The sequence below is a fragment of the Schistocerca nitens genome, chromosome 2, assembly GCF_023898315.1.
Source record: "Schistocerca nitens isolate TAMUIC-IGC-003100 chromosome 2, iqSchNite1.1, whole genome shotgun sequence".
NCBI lineage: Eukaryota > Metazoa > Arthropoda > Insecta > Orthoptera > Acrididae > Schistocerca > Schistocerca nitens.
In genome coordinates this window covers 207,294,898-207,316,099 of record NC_064615.1, presented here as the reverse complement: position 1 = coordinate 207,316,099, position 21,202 = coordinate 207,294,898, and the positions used below count along the sequence as shown (strand labels likewise).

Sequence of the window (21,202 nt, the reverse complement as noted above, 5' to 3'; positions counted from 1 at the left end):
GGATTCGAACCTGCGACCGTAGCGGTCACGCGGTTCCCGAATGAAGCGCCTAGAACCGCTCGGCCACCACGGCCGGCGCTGCCTCCTATAGGTGGTTGCCCCAGTTAGGTCGCAGACTTCGAGAGCATCAGTATCGATTAATAGGAAGACGATATTTAGCCTGCGTTCTGCGAGTTGTAATAGTAGTTACGTGTAATTGCACGTAGGAGGCACAAGCAGTTACCTTTCTTTTCTTTTTAGAAATAAAGTGATCAATTAACCTTCAAGTGTTATGCAGAGATCACTTTGGATTCCTGCCATCGGCCATCCCAACTTCTCTCCTTCCTTGTTTTTGCCCGTGCTGACTCCGACAACAATCAACAAAACAATGACAACACCAGACGCAAAGACACTAATGCACTTTGGTTACTAATCATCTACATACCAGACATCTGGCCACATGTTCTGAGTGTTTCATTTTTTTGTCAGTCAGTGTATTTCCAGTACGTAGGCGGAATCATATAGTGGAGTATGGGACATCAGCTAATGATACGGCGTCCCTGGAGTACCTAGGATGAGGCTGGTGAACACTCACCGTGGACTGGAGCCACAGGGCGGCACGGCCGTAGTAGCGCTCGTCCGCCTGCTGGTCCGTGTTGTAGAGCAGTTGCAGCTGGTCCCCGTAGTCGGTGCGCCGCACGTGCACGCCCGCAAACACCACCTCCTGCGCAACGGGAAAACACCCCGAGGTGTTACTCAGTTTTAAAATGCGTCACCTGGTAGCACCCACAATGCACATCTAATGCTACACCACATTACCATTCACTAAGGAACAATGCTGAAAGAATAAAAAGTCGCTTCAGTTGCCTGTGATTTCAGTTGCCTGTGATTTGCTTAATTTATTCCATGACCGGTTTCGAAACGTACAGCTTCATCTTCAGGTGCCACCAAATAATAGTCACTTCCATGTCGGGCCGTCCAGACGGGCGCTGTGGGTGCTGGTCCTACGCTTCCATGCGTTTGTTTGACGTGGGTGTGATCCCCGATGAATGACTGGCCCGACCCCAACAGATTTAGGTTCCCATGAAATAAGATGGACATCAACAGAAGCAAAACGAGGATAATGGAATGTAGTCGAATTAAATCGGGTGATGCTGCGGGAATTAGATTAGGAACTGAGAGGCTATTTGGGGAGCAAAATAACTGATGATGGTCGAAATAGAGAGGATATAAAATGTAGACTGGCAATGGCAAGGAAAGCGTTTCTGAAGAAGAGAAATTTGTTAATATGAGTATAGATTTAAGTGTCAGGAAGTCGTTTCTGAAAGTATTTCTATGGAGTGTAACCATGTATGGAAGTGAAACATGGACGATAAATAGTTTGGACAAGAAGAGAATAGAAGCTTTCGAAATGTGGTGCTACAGAAGAATGCTGAAGATTAGACGGGTACATCACATAACTAATGAGGAGGTATTGAACAGAATTGGAGAAAAGAGAAATTTGTGACACAACTTGACTAGAAGAAGGGATGGGTTGGTAGCGCATATTCTGAGGCATCAAGGGATCATCAATTTAGTATTGAAGGGCAGTGTGGAGGGTAAAAATCGTAGAGGGAGACCAAGAGATGAATACGCTAAACAGATTCAGAAGGATGTAGGTTGCAATAGATACTGGGAGATGAAGGAGCTTGCACATGATAGAGTAGCATGGAGAGCTGCATCAAACCAGTCTCTGGACTGAAGACCACAACAACAACAACAATTATTTGCTGGCACCTGAAGATCTAGCCTTAAGCTTCGAAACCAGCCGTGGAATAAATTAAGAAAATTACTGGCAACTGCAGCGGATTTATATTCTGTAAACTACCTCCCTCAGTTGCGGATGTTCATCTGATCAAATACTTTGTAAGGAACAATGAATTGAAACGCCCTAGCAGATTAAAACTGTTTGCAGCAAGTATCTCGAACGTGGAAATTTGTCTTCAACGCTGTTGGGATGTGCTTCCGTTCCCTTTGTTTGCACAAAAACACTAGTTATAATTACGGTACAAGTTCAGCATACAACACAACCCCTCCATTGCATACTGCGTCCAGCAGAAAAAAAGTTCGGAAACGAAAATTTATCAGTACGAGGGTGAATCAAATGAAAACCTTAAATTTGTAATAACAAATCGAAATTTCGCGCCGTTATCCTGTAAGCTGGGAAGCGTGCTACAAACAGCGTGCAGAATGGCTTTTAGGTGGCAGCATAGTGCAGATGCACACACACCGTCGCAGTATCAGTACAAAGATGGCCGCGCCACTTGCGACTTAACAAATGGTTCAAATGGCTCTGAGCACTATGGGACTCAACATCTTAGGTCATAAGTCCCCTAGAACTTAGAACTACTTAAACCTAACTAACCTAAGGACATCACACACACCCATGCCCGAGGCAGGATTCGAACCTGCAACCGTAGCAGCCCCGCGGTTCCGGACTGCAGCGCCAGAACCGCAAGGCCACCGCGGCCGGCGCGACTTAACACCAGTGAAGAACAGCGTTCTGTTATTCGGTTTTTGCGTAGTGAAGGTGTGAAACCTATTGAAATTCGACGAATGAAGATTCAGTACGGTGGTGCATGTTTCTCACAGCAGCAAGTCTACGAATGGAGTAGGAAATTCGCAAATGGTGTGACTTCAGTGGTAGATGCTCCTCGTCCAGGTCAGGCACAACGAGTTGTGACTCCACAGAACATTGCAGCAGTTGAAGCCATAGAGAAGGAAAACCGCCGAGTGACACTGAATGACATTGCTGCATGTTTACAGATTAGTCACAAGTCAGCACACCACACTGTGCATGATGTGCTCCAGTTTCATAAAGTGTCTGCAAGATGGGTGCCACGGCAGCTGACTCCTGAAATGAGAGAACGACGTGTTGATGCTTGTGAAGAACTTCTTCGGCGCTTTGAACGAGAAGGTGATGGCTTCCTTGCAAGAATCGTTACTGGGGACGAAACCTGGGTTCACTTCCACCAACCGGCAACGAAGAAAGCGAGCAAGCAACGGCTCCATTCCTCATCACCAAAACCAAAGAAGTTTCGAACAGAACCATCAGCAAGGAAGGTTATGCTGACTCTCTTTTGTGACGAAAAAGGCGTCATTTTGGAGCATTACATGCCTAGAGAGATCACTGCCACCAGTGCATCAACACAGATCTCCTAAAAAAATCATCTGCGGCCTACAATAAAATCAAAGCGACGTGGATTGCTATCAGCAGGTGCCATTTTGCAACATGACAATGCAGATTAGATTAATACTTGTTCCATAAACCATGAATACGACACTTCGTAATGATGTGGAACGTGTCGGTTAGTAAAAGATGTCTGTACAAGATATTACATTACACAAAATATTGCATGACACTAATGTTTAAGTTTTTTTTCTTTATTTTTCCTCCCATTAATTTATATCTAAAGATTCAGCCAATGAGTAGAAGGAGTTGTCATCTAGAAATTCTTTTAACTTATTTTTAAATGTTAGTTGGCTATCTGTCAGGCTTTTGATGCTGTTCGGTAGGTGACCAAAGACTTTTGTGGCAGCATAATTTACCCTTTTCTGTGCCAATGTCAGATTTAACCCTGCATAGTGAAGATCATCCTTTCTCCTGGTGTTATAGCTATGCACACTGCTATTACTTTTGAACTGGGATGGATTATTAACAACAAATTTCATAAGTGAATATATATACTGTGAGGTTACTGTGAGGATCCCTAGATCCTTAAATACACTCCTGGAAATTGAAATAAGAACACCGTGAATTCATTGTCCCAGGAAGGGGAAACTTTATTGACACATTCCTGGGGTCAGATACATCACATGATCACACTGACAGAACCACAGGCACATAGACACAGGCAACAGAGCATGCACAATGTCGGCACTAGTACAGTGTATATCCACCTTTCGCAGCAATGCAGGCTGCTATTCTCCCATGGAGACGATCGTAGAGATGCTGGATGTAGTCCTGTGGAACGGCTTGCCATGCCATTTCCACCTGGCGCCTCAGTTGGACCAGCGTTCGTGCTGGACGTGCAGACCGCGTGAGACGACGCTTCATCCAGTCCCAAACATGCTCAATGGGGGACAGATCCGGAGATCTTGCTGGCCAGGGTAGTTGACTTACACCTTCTAGAGTACGTTGGGTGGCACGGGATACATGCGGACGTGCATTGTCCTGTTGGAACAGCAAGTTCCCTTGCCGGTCTAGGAATGGTAGAACGATGGGTTCGATGACGGTTTGGATGTACCGTGCACTATTCAGTGTCCCCTCGACGATCACCAGTGGTGTACGGCCAGTGTAGGAGATCGCTCCCCACACCATGATGCCGGGTGTTGGCCCTGTGTGCCTCGGTCGTATGCAGTCCTGATTGTGGCGCTCACCTGCACGGCGCCAAACACGCATACGACCATCATTGGCACCAAGGCAGAAGCGACTCTCATCGCTGAAGACGACACGTCTCCATTCGTCCCTCCATTCACGCCTGTCGCGACACCACTGGAGGCGGGCTGCACGATGTTGGGGCGTGAGCGGAAGACGGCCTAACGGTGTGCGGGACCGTAGCCCAGCTTCATGGAGACGGTTGCGAATGGTCCTCGCCGATACCCCAGGAGCAACAGTGTCCCTAATTTGCTGGGAAGTGGCGGTGCGGTCCCCTACGGCACTGCGTAGGATCCTACGGTCTTGGCGTGCATCCGTGCGTCGCTGCGATCCGGTCCCAGGTCGACGGGCACGTGCACCTTCCGCCGACCACTGGCGACAACATCGATGTACTGTGGAGACCTCACGCCCCACGTGTTGAGCAATTCGGCGGTACGTCCACCCGGCCTCCCGCATGCCCACTATACGCCCTCGCTCAAAGTCCGTCAACTGCACATACGGTTCACGTCCACGCTGTCGCGGCATGCTACCAGTGTTAAAGACTGCGATGGAGCTCCGTATGCCACGGCAAACTGGCTGACACTGACGGCGGCGGTGCACAAATGCTGCGCAGCTAGCGCCATTCGACGGCCAACACCGCGGTTCCTGGTGTGTCCGCTGTGCCGTGCGTGTGATCATTGCTTGTACAGCCCTCTCGCAGTGTCCGGAGCAAGTATGGTGGGTCTGACACACCGGTGTCAATGTGTTCTTTTTTCCATTTCCAGGAGTGTAGATGTCTGCAGGATGACCGTGGGTGGGTTCCAGCAATTATTCTGATTACACGTTTTTGAGCAATGAATACTTTTCTACTCAACGATGAATTACCCCGGAATATGGTGCCATACGAAAGCAGTGAATTAAAGTAGGCATAGTAAGCTAATTAACTGAGATTCTTATCACCAAAATTTGCAATAACCCTAATAGCATACGTAGCTGAACTCAGACGTTTCAGCAGACCATCAATGTGTTGCTTCCAGTTTAACCTCTCATCAATGGACACACCTAAAAATTTTGAAAATTCTACCTTAGCTACAGACTTCTGTTCAAAGTCTATATTTATTACTGGAGTTGTGCCATTTACTGTACGGAACTGTGTATACTGTGTATACTGTGTTTTATCAAAATTTAAAGAGAGTCCGTTTGCTGAGAACCACTGAATAATTTTGTGAAAAACATCATTTACAATTACATCACTTAGTTCTTGGTTTTTGGATGTTATTACTATACTTGTATCATCAGCAAGGTCCCACACTGCCCGTACAACAGTTGCAACAATCACAGACCTGCATTTTGAGTGTCTTCCTCATCTACTATACTCACCAGACGTTGCCCCAAGTGATTTCCTTATGTCTGGACCACTCAAAGAGGCAATGAGAGAAAAGAAGTACCATTCTGATGAAAAGTACGCCACGCGGTGCATGAGTGGTTGCGCGGACTACAAAAAGAATTTTTTTTCTTAAGGAATTTATGCACTTTGTAAGCGCTGGAGGACTTAAATTGAGCGTGGGGGAGATTATGTTGAAAAGTCATACAGCTTTGTAGCACATCTGCACAAAAAATAATATAAAAATATTTGAGGTTTTCATTTGACTCACCCTCGTATAACAATGGCGCCTGCGTTCTAGGGGTTGAATGAACCTCGCACCATTCTGTGTCCGGATGACTCTTACTTTCCCTTCGCAAAATATCATGCTCTTACATGGTTCAAGGAAACGACCATCAACTACAATATTCGGAGAAGGGGAGTAAGTGGTGCTTGATTACTTGTGGCACCTGAAAAACGCTCAGGACTCTCTTGAAGCACACCGAGGTACTTTACGTTCTTTGCAAATTATTTACGCAGTGTTTTCGTAAGCCCTCAACTAGTTGCTGAGTGCCGGGCTCAGTGCGACGCTCAGCGCAGCATCACATCGAAGACAGAATGACCTGAATTGCAAGCAGTGAGAAATAAAAGGGAAAGAACCAAAGGGGAACAGTAACAGTGAAAGTACAAGAACGAAGTGCTTGGAGTAGAAACAGCAGACAGAATTCTTGTCTTTCGCCCGTAGAGTTCAATCTATGCATCAAAGAAGCAGTGAGGGAAATAAAAGAAAAATTCAAGAGTGGGATTAAAATTTGCTGATAAAATTGTATTCTCACTGAAAGTGAAGAGGAATTAGAGGATCTGTTAAGTGGAATGAATAGTTTAGTGAGTACAGAATATGGATTGAGAGTAAATGGAAGAAAGATGAAAGTAACGATAAGTAACCGAAATGAGAACAGCGAGAAACTTAACGTCATAATTGGGGAACACAAAGTAGACGAAGGAATTCTGACACCTAGGCAGCAAATTTACCCATGATGGAGGAGTAAGTAGGACATAAAAAGAAGACTGGCTCTAGCAAAAAGGGCATTCCTTGCCAATAGAGGTCTACTAGTATCCAACACAGGCCTTAATTTGAGGAGAAATGTCTGAGAATGAACGTTTGGCGCTCAGCGTTGTACGGTAGTGAAACATGGACTGTGGGAAAACCGGAACAGAAGAGAGTTGTTGTATTTGAGATGTGGTGCCACAGTAGAATGTGCAAAATTTGGTTGACTGATACGGGAAGAAATGAGAAGGTTTTCCACAGAGTCGAAGAGGAAATCTTCTCTGGCTTCGGCTCTTGATAAATAATGGGTTGTTATTCCTCCATATATTCACAAACTTCGCTGAAAATGTCCCCAGGAGGGTTCAAGCCTTCATAAAGGTGAAGGTTTGACACACCTTAATTAATTTGATCAGATAGCGTACATGTTTGTTTCACACAAATTTCAAGTTTATAGTTTTGTTATTACGAGCATTCTCGTACAGTAATGTGTCACTGAATGTTTTTCCCAATGTGTAAAAACCTAGAGGCTTTTATCATTTTATAGTTACAGATCACAGTGTTTCATAATAGTGTTTTACAGTTGTTACAACAGAAATACAGATTGTAGTAGACTGCAGTATCGCTATTACGAGTAGATTATTTGTATCGTGTCACATGTGAATGAAGTTCAGGCATGACACTGTTGTCAAACCGGTCCTTCGTATGTTGAATTTCTGAGGAAACAAATGAACACACAAAAAATGGTGGGGGGGGGGGATGGGAGGGGAGAGGACTACCAATTTGCACAATTTGCAGACACTTTCTACTCGCTGTCTCGGCTCCGGCTGTTGACAATGGTGAAAGCTTACGATAAGAAAAAAGAATCTAGAACGCGTGGCTATTGTCTTGGGTTTCATTCCTTAGCGATGGCTGTCTGTTTGCACAATTAATACAAAAAAGAAACAGAACTCAACACGCTTTATACTCTTTTTTTCACAAATGTCTTGATCGCATTCCCTGGATTTACAACAGTTAACCAACTTCGACTTGGATGAGTCATTAGAACCAGTATCCCGTTACGAAAGTAATTTAAAACTTTTAAGTGATCACAGTGATCGCTAGATGGCAGCTTGGCAAGTTACGTTCGCAACGAAATACTGGTTCTGATGGTAATTCATTATAGTCGAAACTTTTTAACTATTACTAAGCCAACAAAGGCGGTCAAGACGTATGTGAATAAAAGTATATTTCAAACTGATCTAGTTTGACAATATCAAATTTCATTCAATACACTGTCATCATTTCGTCAGTGTCTGATGACTCCACATCACCCCACTGTAACAGACTAGGGTGACTCATAGAGTTTTACTTCAACACAGGAAAACTCACAGGAACAATATACGTTATCACTGAAAAAAACTTCTAAATAATTTTTAAACTCTTTATTGTGTTACAGGGGCAGACAAGGCATAAGGCAAAGTCCGAGATAAATGTGGCGAGAAAGGAAACGACAAGAAATATACAGTGAAGCTTCAGATTCGTTTATAATGCTCACGGAAGCTGTTACAGGTTCAAAGACGGAGCTGATAATTAACCTGGGTCATTTTCGTTAACCAATAGAAAAATGCCAATGATATCAGTATATTTCTCTTGAAATTAGGTTATTAATCGGCACAATCACAAATCGGTCAACAAAATAAAAAAGCTATGTAGCATACGATAAAAATAATGCACGCAAAATACAATGCTGTCACCGAGCGAGGTGTTGCAGTGGTTAGAACACTGGAGTGGCATTCGGGAGGAAGACGGTTCAAACTCGCGTCCGGCCATCCTGATATAGGTTTTCCGTGATTTGCCTAATCGCTTCGGACAAATGCCGGGATGATTCCTTTGAAAGGGCACGGCCGACTTCCTTCCCCATCCTTCCCTAATCCAATGGGACTGATGACCTCGCTGATTGGTCCCCTCCCCCAAATCAACCAACCTACCAACAATGCTGTCAGGAATGGATGTAGTAACTAACTCGCAAACACATTGAGAAAACTACATTGTTAGTACAGATGAATGAGTAGTGTTGTTGAAATAAGGCTAATCCTCTGATGTGCGTGTAACTAAGAAGTGGAAGTACTAGCTATCTCTCAAGGACACTGAGAAAACGACATTGTTAGAACAGATGAATGTGTAGTGTTGTTGAAATAAGGCCTACTCCACTAATGTGCATGTAACTTACTATTCACCTGTGGTATTTTACATACATTTTACGTATTTAAATAATATTTAACGTGAATACATAAGTATTTTTAGTCAAGTTTATCTCCAAAATAACACTAAAAAATCTGCGTATTCTACCTGTCTGCGGGAAGAGGATACACGAGGTATCTAAAAGTAGTCGTAGTAACACGAATTATTTATATAAGAATGAAAAACCGAGTCGAAGCCGACTGCGGGAAGATGTTTTGATTAGAGCGAGATACAGGAAAACGCAAGGCAATACTGACCCTACGACTTACGTAACGAAATAAATATAATAAAGCTGTATTTATAACATTTGTAATTATTGATAAAGTTTATGACAATGTTGACTGGAATATAATACTCGAAATTCTGAAGGTTTGGGGGATAAAATAAAACATAGGCAGCGAAAGATTATCAGCATAGTGTAAAATAACCAGACTGCCATTATAAGAGCTTAAGGACATGGAAATGGAAATGAGCGTTTGGCGTCATTGACCGGGAGGCCCCTTGAGGGGCAGGTCCGGCCGCCTTGGTGCAGGTCTTATTACATTCGATGCTACATTGGGCGACCTGCGCGCCGGATGGGGATGAAATGATGATAAAGACAGCACAACATCCAGTCCCTGAGCGGAGACAATCCCCAACCCACCCGGGAATCGAACCCGGGCACGTAGGACGGCAATCCGTCACGGTGACCACTCAGCTATCGGGGCGGACGCTGAAGGACATGAATCAATAGGGGTGGAGAGAGCGGGATGGGGTTGTTACCTATCAGCCAAGTTATTTAATTTCTATACTGATCACGCACTGAAGGGAACTACAGATGCCCGCCGGTGTGGCCAAGCGGTTCTAGGCGCTTCAGTCTGGAACCGCGCGACCGCTACGGTCGCAGGTTCGAATCCTGCCTCGGGCATGGATGTGTGTGATGCCCTTAGATTAGTTAGGTTTGAGTAGTTCTAAGTTCTAGGGGACTGATGACCTCAGATGTTAAGTCCCATATTGATCAGAGCCATTTGAACCATTTTGAAACTACAAATAAATATGGAGAGGATATTAAATAATTAACGTCGTATGCAACTTGATGAATGGTCGCTGATGAAGGAATTGCAATGCAGATAAAACTAGAAACCAGTATTCCTTTATTTATTAATCCATTTTCTTCGTTTCGGTGTTAGCCATCATGAGAAGCCTGGTTCAGATAGATACCGGCGGATTACATAGTGGCATGATTCACTTGCAACAAACATGAGCGGTCTGCTCATTGGGGCCTGGAATCTCATTGACTGGAGTAGAACTGTCTTCAGTGATGAGTTCAGCTTCGAACTGAGCCCCACTGACGAGTGAAGACGTGTCTGGAGACGCCCAGGACAGCGCTGGGGTGTCAAACTGACAGTCATCCACCACTGGCCCGCCATCCAGGAGTGCCGGTCTGGGGTGCCATTTATTTTCATAGCAGGATCCCTTTGGTTGTCACCCTCGGCACCTTTACAACACGTCGATGGTATTATACGCCCCGTTTTGTTGTCCTTCATGGTAAGCCATTCTAGGCCTAAATTGGAGCAAGATAATGCCCGCCCGTACACGGCGCGAGTTTCTACTGCTTGTCTTCGTGTTCGCCAAAGCCTACCGTGGTCAACAAGGTTGCTGGATCTCGCCCTAAATGAGAACGTTCGGAGTATTATGGGCAGATCCTTCATACAGCTCGGGACTTTGACGAGCTAACTCTCCAATTGGACAGAATTTGGCATGATATCTCTCAGAAGGACGTCTAACAACTCTATCAGCCAATGCCGATCCGAATAACTACTTGCATCAGAGCCAAGGGTTGACGAACGCGTGATTGACTTGCTTGGTTTGTGAAGTTCTTTTTCTTGACTAAATCATCCAATTTTTTCTAAAATTGTAATCATTTGTTTGTACATGTGCATCACATCTAACGATTTCTGTTCGATTCGGATAATTCATTCGTGGTGCGTCGCTTTTTCTGTCTTTACTCGACGGCTAAGCAGGTTCATGGTCCGTGGTTCCTAGTTTACAGACGCAACTACATGCTGCCTACATAACGGCTTCCAGCGACGGCAAAAATTTGATTTTCCATTTGTCATTCAATTACTGACCGAATATGAAAACATAAAATGCTTTCATAATCTACTCGTTAAGAGGCAGAATATTATGTGAAGGGTTTAACACGCTGAGACAAGTATTACAGCTGGAAACTGCGTCTTGAGGTGGCGCAACACAAGGCTCGCAAATTATCTACACTATACACTTAGCGACTGCCAACAAACTTTAAACATAATTTCAAACCTGTTTTTCTCGCTTACATGGTTAATGTCAAATATTTAACACGTTAACTCATTTTTACAGCAATCAGAAGCGTGAAGCGCGTTTACATATGGGAGTTCGATACTTCAAACAATCGAGGGTGGAGTTTTTTGTTAGAGTACGACCTTTTTTTTTTAGTTTCTCTATGATTCGAGAGCGGAATACTTGTTTTACAGAGTCACGTTCCAAAAGCTGCCCTTTCTAAAACCATACTGCTCCTCTAAGGGAAGTGTCCGACCACAGAAATAAATGCTACTCCAGCATGAGTGAGTGCCCTTCACGTAAGTGATTCTGCACTGTCGCGGGAAGAAGAGACATTCAACGATTCTACTACACTCATGCTCATAAATTAAGGATAATTGTAGAATGTGGTGCCACACAACGTCGCACTACCCAATACTGGCGCTAATAGTATAGGCACATAGGGAACACATACGACACAGATCTGTAAGTCAACGGTATTGGTGATAAGTTGAGAAAACCGCCCCGAAACACATGTGCTACAAAACGCCACTGTTTCCTGCTCATATACCCCAACATCAATATGGGATATGATCACCATGCACACGTACACAGGCCACACAACCGCTTGGCATACTCTGGATCAGGTGGTCGAGCAGCTGCTGTGGTATAGCATCCCATTCTTGCACCGGTGCCTGTCGGAGCTCCTGAAGTGTCCTAGGGGTTTGAAGACGTGCAGCGATACGTCGACCGAGAGCATCCCAGACGTGCTCAATGTGGTTTAGGTCTGGAGAACAGGCAGGCCACTCCATTCGCCTGATATCTTCTTTTTCAAAGTACTCCTCCACGATGACAGCTTGGAGGGGCTGTGCATTATCATCCATCAGCAGGGAGGCGGGACCCACTGCACCCCTGAAAAGGCGGACATACTAGTGCAAAATGATGTCCCGATACATCTGACCTGTTACAATTCCTCTGTCAAAGACATGCAGGGGTGTACGTGTACCAATCATAATTCCACCCCATACCATCAAATAACGACCTCCATACAGGTCCCTTTCAAGGACATTTGGGGTTGGTATCTGGGTCCTGATTCACGCCAGATGAAACCCTGGCGAGAATCACTGTTCAGACTATACCTGTACTCGTACGTGAACATAACCTGGGACCACTGTTCCAATGACCATGTACTGTGTTCTTGACACCAGGCTTTATGGGCTCTCCTGTGACCAGGAGTCAGTGGAATGCACCTTGCAGGTCTCCGGGCGAATAAAGCATTTCTGTTCAGTCGTCCGTAGACTGTGTGCCTAGAGACAACTGTTCCAGTGGCTGCGGTAAGGACCCAAGCAAGGCTACCTGCAGTAGTCCGTGGCCGTCTGCGGGCACTGATGATGAGATATCGGTCTTCTTGTGGTGATGTACACTAAGGACGTCCCGTACTGTAGCGCCTGGACACGTTTCCTGTCTGCTGGAATCGTTGCCATAATCTTGAGATCACACTTCGTGGCACACGGAGGGCCCGTGCTACGCCCTGCTGTGTTTGACCATCCTCCAGTCGCCCTACTATTCTACCCGTCATAACGTCATCAATAAGTGTTCTTTGAGCCATTTTCAACACACAGTCACCATTAGCAAGTCTGAAAACGCCTGCACGCTTACTCGCTGCACCGTACTCTGACACGCACCAACACACCTCTGCATATGTGGACTGCTGCCAGCACAACCGTGCGACGACCGCAGGTCAAATGCACCTCATGGTCATACCCCACGGTGATTTAAACCCGGAAACCGCTCACCAGACCGTTGTTTCACCATGTATCAGCATTATCCTTAATTTATGAGCATGAGTGTAGAAAATAATTTCCACATAGAAGTAAAAACTTATTGTGGAGAAAAATAAGTTCTTCGCAACTGGAGAGTTTATTCATCAATTTCATTTTTTATTATTTTAGCCCCTTAATATCCGAATAAATTTCTACTTGAAAGAAAAAGATCAAAACTAAAATTTTGTAACCAGTAATGAAGTGTAATAGAGTACATAAGTCATATCTATGTTACACCTGTCAGATGTAACTGCACATGTAATTGAGCTGCTGAGAAGCATAAGGGCCTAAAGCACACAGTCATCCATTTTGAGACTGTAGCATGTAGGCATGGCCCTGACGTCTGTTGACCTTAGAGTTAACCCGCATCTTTTTATGGTTATAATTTCTCGCGCTAAAATTTAATCTTATGATATTCTGCGAGCTTAATGTGCAATAAACACGCCACAGTAGTTTCATTGTTCGGACTCCTGGTTCCCGCCTGTGAGAGGCAGGCAAGATCATATATGTTCTGTATCGCCTACCGCTGCAATGGAGGTAACACGCGAGGAACAATATGCGGCTTTGAAATTCTGGTTTCGTCTCACCAAATCTTCAGCTGAGGCCTATAAAATGTTGCAGGAGGCCTATGGAGAGTCTGTTCTTCCATACAGCACAGCTAGAAAGGGGGTTTAAAATGTTTAAAGAGGAGAGACAATCAATTTCAAAGGAAGGTGGACCCGGTGCTCCAGTTACTGCTCTTAGGGCAGAAAACAACATTGCTGCTGTCATTGTGAGAGACGATTGAAGAATTACTTTGAGGTCACTTTCTGAAATACTGAACATTTCATTGGGTACCACGCACACGTTGGTGACAGACAAATTATACATGACGCGTGTTTATGAGAGATGGGTTCCAAGACTGCTGATTCCCGAAGAAACGGACATTCGCGTGCAGGTCTGCATGCAGTTAAAGTTGATGTTAGAGGAAGATCCGGAGTTTTTTTTTTTTCAAATGTGATCACTTCTGATGGAACTTGGCTACATAATTTTGATCCTGAGAGAAAACAGCAAAACTCAGTGTGGAAATTTTCTTCATCATCAGCCCCAAAAAAAGCAAAAGTGGTTGCTTCTGCTGAGAAAGTTATGGTCATCTCATTCTTTGATATTGATGGAATGGTTTATCAGCATATTGTACCTGCACACACATCAGTAACTGGACAATACTACAGTGATGTCCTGAAAACATTGCAAGTCCATATCAGGCGCAAAAGACCACATTTCCATGAAGCAGGCTCGATGCTGCACCGCAATAATGCGCGGCCGCATATTGCCAATGTTGTTGCTGAATACGTTGCAAAAATCAACGTGAAGTGCATCTCTCAACCTTTCTATAGTCCGGATGTAGCCCTATATGACTTTTTTCTATTCTCTAATATGAAGAAACGCCTTCGTGATGGCAGTATCAATCGTCAGAAGCAGTGGTGAAGGCTGCAGAGGTGATTTTGAAGGACCTCTCAAAAAATGGTTCCCAGCATGTATTTGAAGACTGGCAGAAACGCTGGGACAAGTGCATCGCATTCATGAGCGACTACTTTGAGAAGGACCATCAAAATTATGAGGATGAGTAACGGTATGTTGCCAAAAAAAATTATGATCATTCTTTATTGAACAGCACTCGTATGTAGCCCGACCCTGCACGTATGAGTATTCACGAAAAGCTAACTCACGGATTTCTCAGATATTCATTACCATATGGGTCCAAAGCACATAGCATAATTCTGTTGCTCGGCACTGCTCAGTTGTTATCTAGGGTTGATAACATAATTTAATGTCCTCCTCATGTACTCAGTACTTCATAATCGGATGTGTCTTCGGCAGTTTTATGTGAACATCAAGCCACAGAATGACACTGATGAGCCGAGCGGTTCTAGGCGCTTCAGTCTGGAACCGCGCGACCGCTACGGTCGCAGGTACGAATCCTGCCTCGGGCATGGATGTGTGTGATGTCCTTAGGTTAGTTAGGTTTAAGTAGTTCTAAGTTATAGGGGACTGATGACCTCAGCAGTTAAGTCCCATAGTGCTCAGAGCCATTTGAAACATTATTAGCTTTTCATGCATTAAAAGTTAGAAATCGGAAAGACATTTGGCCTGTACATGCCGAGTCAACAAGGCAAGGTTTAATACAAGAGGATAGTTTGTTGTGCAGAATTTGTAGTCAGTGCTAAAACCTACAATCTTTCAGTATCGGACAAGAGTAGTCCTTGCTGAGCTTGCGAGAGTTCTGCCACATAAGAAATTTTATTATCTAGTCATTTTGCGTTACCAGGGAACTATGCTCAATGATTTTGACTAAATTTCACCGCAAACCATGTTCAGGAAGTTTCATAGCCATTCTGGTTTAAATTTACAAGATGTGGCCGGCTTTCAGTGTAAACGCCAAGTGCACTCGACGTGTCACGTGCTCCTTCTGCCTGTCGCCTGTCTTGCGGTCGGAGCGAGAGTAGAAGAAAGCAGAGCAGAACCATTTTTGTTCTTCTTTTCTATGCGGCATAAATTGGAGACCTTATAATTGTAATTAACTACAGCATAAAATATAAGCTATAACGAGCTTTGACTAAAATGTGCAGTAGCAAAATTTACGGTGATCCAGTAGCAATGTAACATTTTCCCCGCTTTAGTGTTCAATTGTTGATAGCGATGTTTATGGATATACCCCTTAATGCCGTGCGTCTCTTATTCGCATCGTACCAAAGCGACGCTAATAAATTGAAGGCTAATTGCCAATGACGCTAGGTGTGGATCCTATATGAAACTACCAACGGCTCTGACATATGTTTCCGTCTTTTGAGCCGGTCGAAGTGGCCGTGCGGTTCTAGGCGCTGCAGTCTGGAACTGCGGGACCGCTACGGTCGCAGTTTCGAATCCTGCCTCGGGCATGGATGTGTGTAATGTCCTTAGGTCAGTTAGGTTTAAGTAGTTCTAAGTTCTAGGGGACTGATGACCTAAGATGTTAAGTCCCATAGTGCTCAGAGCCATTTTTTTGACACTGATGATAAGGAAGACCACGACCTGTTGGGATAGGTCGTAACTGCATATGTGGCGAATTTAGCATCTATTCTTTGTTCTGATTTTAGTTTAACATTAATTATAAACTGTACAGCTGTCAAAAGACGCTATCTTCCCTAGCCCATATATGGAAGTTTTTTTGAATTGAAGTTAAGAATAAATATAATCTGAAATATTAATTAATACTTGATAAAATAAAGTGGGTACGTCATTTTTCCATAGGAAGTATAGGTCGTTGAGACTTGGTTAAAAATTATTCAGACCTATGAGACTAGTAGTTTGCCTATAAATTTTGAGAAAAGCTTTGTTTCTGTGCTTACGGCCCTTATAGTTCTCATTGCCTCATTCATGAAATTCTCGGAAACAGTTTATTCTCTTGTGTAGACAGAGACGAACAATGCAGTTAATGACACTTGAATATTGTCTGTCCTTTACAATTTGGTCTGTTACATCTTAACCTTGTGACCTACTACATCAGTTCGGGTAGATACGTCGGGAATCGGTTTTGTTGGACTCTCAGGCCTCCTGCACAGTAGTTCTGCCTCTATACTTGCTGAAGCCTACCCCATTTTCTATTTTTAACGTCTTTTCCATGCTTCCAGAGTGCCTCTGTTATAAAGAATTGAATCGTAGTAGATAATTTTGTTTATTACGGGAAATTATGAAACTGTCACAGTCCCTCCCCGTAGATGGTACGCGAAATTTGAAATCTACATTTGCATTTCCAGGAGCATAAAACCTCATGGATCCACCGCCAATAAAGTAAAAGCTTCAGAGTATTAGCACTTCATTAGAATTTCCATACTGCAGCAAGAGTGAAATGTAGTAATTCAAAACAGTGCTGAGATCGGATATTCGTATGAATGATTGGAAACTTGTAATAAATTAAAGTTTATAAGTGTCTATAATGAACAAAATTAGACACTGAAATATCCTGGTGCTACAAATCAACAGGAAATATTTAAAAAAAAATGGTAAATGGCTCTGAGCATTATGGGACTCAACTTCTGAGGTCATTAGCCCCCTAGAACTTAGAACTAGTTAAACCTAACTAACCTAAGGACATGACACACATCCATACCCGAGGCAGGATTCGAAACTGCGACCGTAGCGGTCCCGCGGTTCCAGACTGCAGCGCCTAGAACCGCACGGCCACTTCGACCGGCTCAAAAGACGGAAACATATGTCAGAGCCGTTGGTAGTTTCATATATGATCCACACCTAGCGTCATTGGCAATTAGCCTTCAATTTATTAGCGTCGCTTTGGTACGATGCGAATAAGAGACGCACGGCATTAAGGGGTATATCCATAAACATCGCTATCAACAATTGAACACTAAAGCGGGGAAAATGTTACATTGCTACTGGATCACCGTAAATTTTGCTACTGCACATTTTAGTCAAAGCTCGTTATAGCTTATATTTTATGCTGTAGTTAATTACAATTATAAGGTCTCCAATTGTATGCCGCATTGAAAAGAAGTACAAAAATGGTTCTGCTCTGCTTTCTTCTACTCTCGCTCCGACCGCAAGACAGGTGACAGGCAGAAGGAGCACGTGACACGTCGAGTGCACTTGGCGTTTACACTGAAAGCCGGCCACATCTTGTAAATTTAAACCAGAATGGCTATGAAACTTCCTGAACATGGTTTGCGGTGAAATTTAGCCAAAATCATTGAGCATAGTTCCCTGGTAACGCAACATGACTAGATAGTAAAATTTCTTATGTGGCAGAACTCTCGCAAGCTCAGCAAGGACTACTCTTGTCTGATACTGAAAGATTGTAGGTTTCAGCACTGACTACAAATACTGCACAACAATCTATCTTCTTGTATTAAACCTTGCCTTGTTGACTCGGCATGTACAGGCCAAATGTCTTTCCGATTTGTAACTTTTAATGCATGAAAAGCTAATAATGGTTCAAATGGCTCTGAGCACTATGGGACTTAACTGCTGAGGTCATCAGTCCCCTAGAACTTAGAACTACTTAAACCTAATTAATCTAAGGACATCACACACATCCATGCCCGAGGCAGGATTCGAACCTGCGACCGTAGCGGTCGCGCGGTTCCAGACTGTAGCGCCTAGAACCGCTCAGCCACGCCGGCCGGTAAAGCCAATAATCTACGAGCTGATGTGATGGTGAGAGTGAATACCGATGACGCCATTTCAGTAACGGCATATCTCGAAGAACTACGGTGCGTGACCTTACCTGTAATGCTGTGAAAGTTCTAGGGAAGACAACAACAAAAGCGCTGCATAACCACGTGCTTTGCTTGACGGAAATAACGCAGTATATGTGAACGGGACACGCGTCCATGATTTCGACTCTAAATATATGGGTTCGCGGTCATAGACAAAGGAAAGTATGCGAAACAATGAACTCCCGAATGGCAAAAATACTGAAAAAGCATCATAATAATCAAAAGGATCCTACAGAATGAATTATCCCTCATGGCTGAATATCGTACATGAAATCCATCTGGTTCAACGCTGCAACGTTATTTCGTCACACGAAACAGCTTCAAAAAATTATAAACCTAAATATTGTGATTCTACGAGTGTGTGAGAGATTATCGCGCAGTCCACATTGAGACGATTCGACATGCAGTGCTATTGCAGACGCGACTCGTGATATGGCGCACTAGCAACCAACATCAGCTGAGCACGCAGAAACTTAGTTGAAGCGACTTCACTGGGTCACCCTTGAGCGACAGTCATACGAAACGCAAACATATTTGTGTCGTATCGCCCGGCATATTACGGAGTGCTGGTCGCTCCACACGACTTGTGGGCGAGTTCTGGTCAAAATATTCGTAATTTCTCGTCAATGTTGTGTTGTAGCGAAATATGGTTGGCATCCGTGCACACACCTGTGTTTAATGTGTAACTGCCAGAAGTTTCATTGTTGTATGTCTGTTACTTATTGTTCAGTGCCGTATTGAGTAGAACGTTGTGTCGTATAGTTTGCCAATTTCGAGATGGCAGAGTTAGAGGAGCAAACCGTCTGCATTAAATTTTGCTTGAAGCTCAAGAGAACCTTTACAGAGACACACTAAAAGATACAGGAAGCCTACGGTGATGAGTGCTTAAGCCGTACTCTGTTTTACGAATGGTTCACACGGTTTTAAAAATTTCCAGACGGAAGTCAAAGATGTCCCTCGTTCAAGACGCCCTTCGACGACTACCCACGACGCTCATGTCAGGACCGTCAAAAAAATTGTGCTAATCGAAGACTGACTGTGCGAGAGACTGCAGAAGAATGAAATATTTCAGTTGGTTCATGTTATGAAATCCTGACACAGCATCTTGGAATGCATCGTGTTGCCGCCAATTTCGTCCCACACATCATGCGTCAAGACCAAAAAGACATTCACCTCGCAATCTGTGCAGAGCTTTTGGATCGCGCAAATGAGAACGGGATGTTACTTAAGAGAATCGTAACTGCTGATGAGACGTGGGTCTACGGTTATGATGTTGAGATCAAGATTCGATCTTCGGTATGGGTCGGGAAAGCTTCTCCAAGACCAAAAAAAGCTCGTCAGGTCAGGTCGGGTCAAATGTCAAACCTATGCTCATAGTTTTCTTTGACTTTGAAAGATTAGTTCATCATGAATTCGTACCACATGGACAAACTGTTAATCGATGTTGCGGCGTCTGCGAAAAAATGTGAGAAGGAAACGGTCTGAAATGCGGCGAGGCAATTCATGGCTCTTGCATCACGATAACGCCTCCGGGCGTTCATCCCTTTTGGTGCGTGACTGCTGCACAAAAAATGAAATCACTGTGCTGCCTCATCCTCCGTGCTCTCCAAACCTGGCCCCTGCGGATCTTTTTCTTTATTTGCAGAGTTGAAAACCCCTTTGAAACGACTAAGAATTGCAACGATAGAGAAGATAAAAGAAAACTGGCAGAGGGCGCTTCGTGCGACCCAGAAAGTGTCGTACCAAGACTGCTTTTGGAAGTGGAAGCGGTGCTGGGAAAGGTGTTATCAATTGTGGAGGACAGTATTTTGTGATTGTGCACAAGAAGTAAAAGGTAAGCGCAGAAAAATTTCGTGATCGAAGCTCGGGAATTTTTTGAACAGACCTTGTATTGCACTACAACAGACCTCGTATTACAATACACTGTGAGGGATATTTCATGTAATCCAATATACCTCATACGCAATTCGTTTATTTATATGAAGCAAAGCTTTACAGTTTACAAAAATATAGAAAACATTGAACTTACTAAAACATCAGGAGACAAGAAAAGCCACATTCCAGTGAAGAGTGTTGCAGCCCACGCCCTCGTCGATGGACCTTGTGTATTTCTTGGATGTTCTCTTAATTTTAGCTTAGATATTAACGACACATTCTCACATGGAAATGGATGGTTCACTGTTGCCATAGTGAGAGGTGGTAGTGGAGTGTCTAGCGTAGTTGGTTTCTCAGTGAAGCTTTTATTTTTAGAGTAAGTAATTTAAAAACACAGTTTTAAGAGGCGCTTATATCCTCCGCTATGTCTTTCTAATTCCATTTTGAGGAAATTTTTTGGTAAAAGAATTTATTTTTCCACATCTTAGTCTAACATCACAGCCTGGTAATTAGCAGGCTTTTTCGTTACCGCGATAGTTATCGAGATACTTCTCAAATAAGGGTACCACTGTTCATATTTTGAAATGTTTGCCATGAAGAAAGTAGCTGCTGATGAGTTTAAATTTGGTGGGCTATAGGTGATACATTGCTGCATACAAAATGCTGTTAACATATCGAAATTGTTTGTAGTGGGTGATGGAGAGCGCTACCTCATTCCATTCTCGAGAAAATATTTGAGGTTGACCGCGATGAGGCTGGCAATACGGACTCCTGACTTGGAAGATGTAGTGCTGCTCGGGTGGATGAGGTGCATGCAATCAGAACTCGATCTGTTGCACATGAAATGAGTGTTTCGTACAGCAATGTGTGGCTAGTATCACGGGAAACACACCTACATACCACACGCGACCCTATTGCCGCCTGCTGTAGCGTGCTATGAGGAATGCGGAGCTGCCTTGTGTTTCC

General features: G+C 43.9%; 1 protein-coding gene across 1 annotated transcript in view; it reads right to left on the bottom strand.

Annotated features, from left to right (window-relative positions):
• The window catches only part of LOC126235913 (galactoside alpha-(1,2)-fucosyltransferase 2-like), a 328,380-nt gene that overhangs the window by 33,740 nt on the left and 273,438 nt on the right, over positions 1-21,202 (bottom strand). Inside the window, exon 5 of the mRNA XM_049944868.1 lies at positions 575-703. Coding sequence (XP_049800825.1) covers positions 575-703 — 129 coding nt within the window. The remainder of the gene's footprint in view (positions 1-574; positions 704-21,202) is intronic.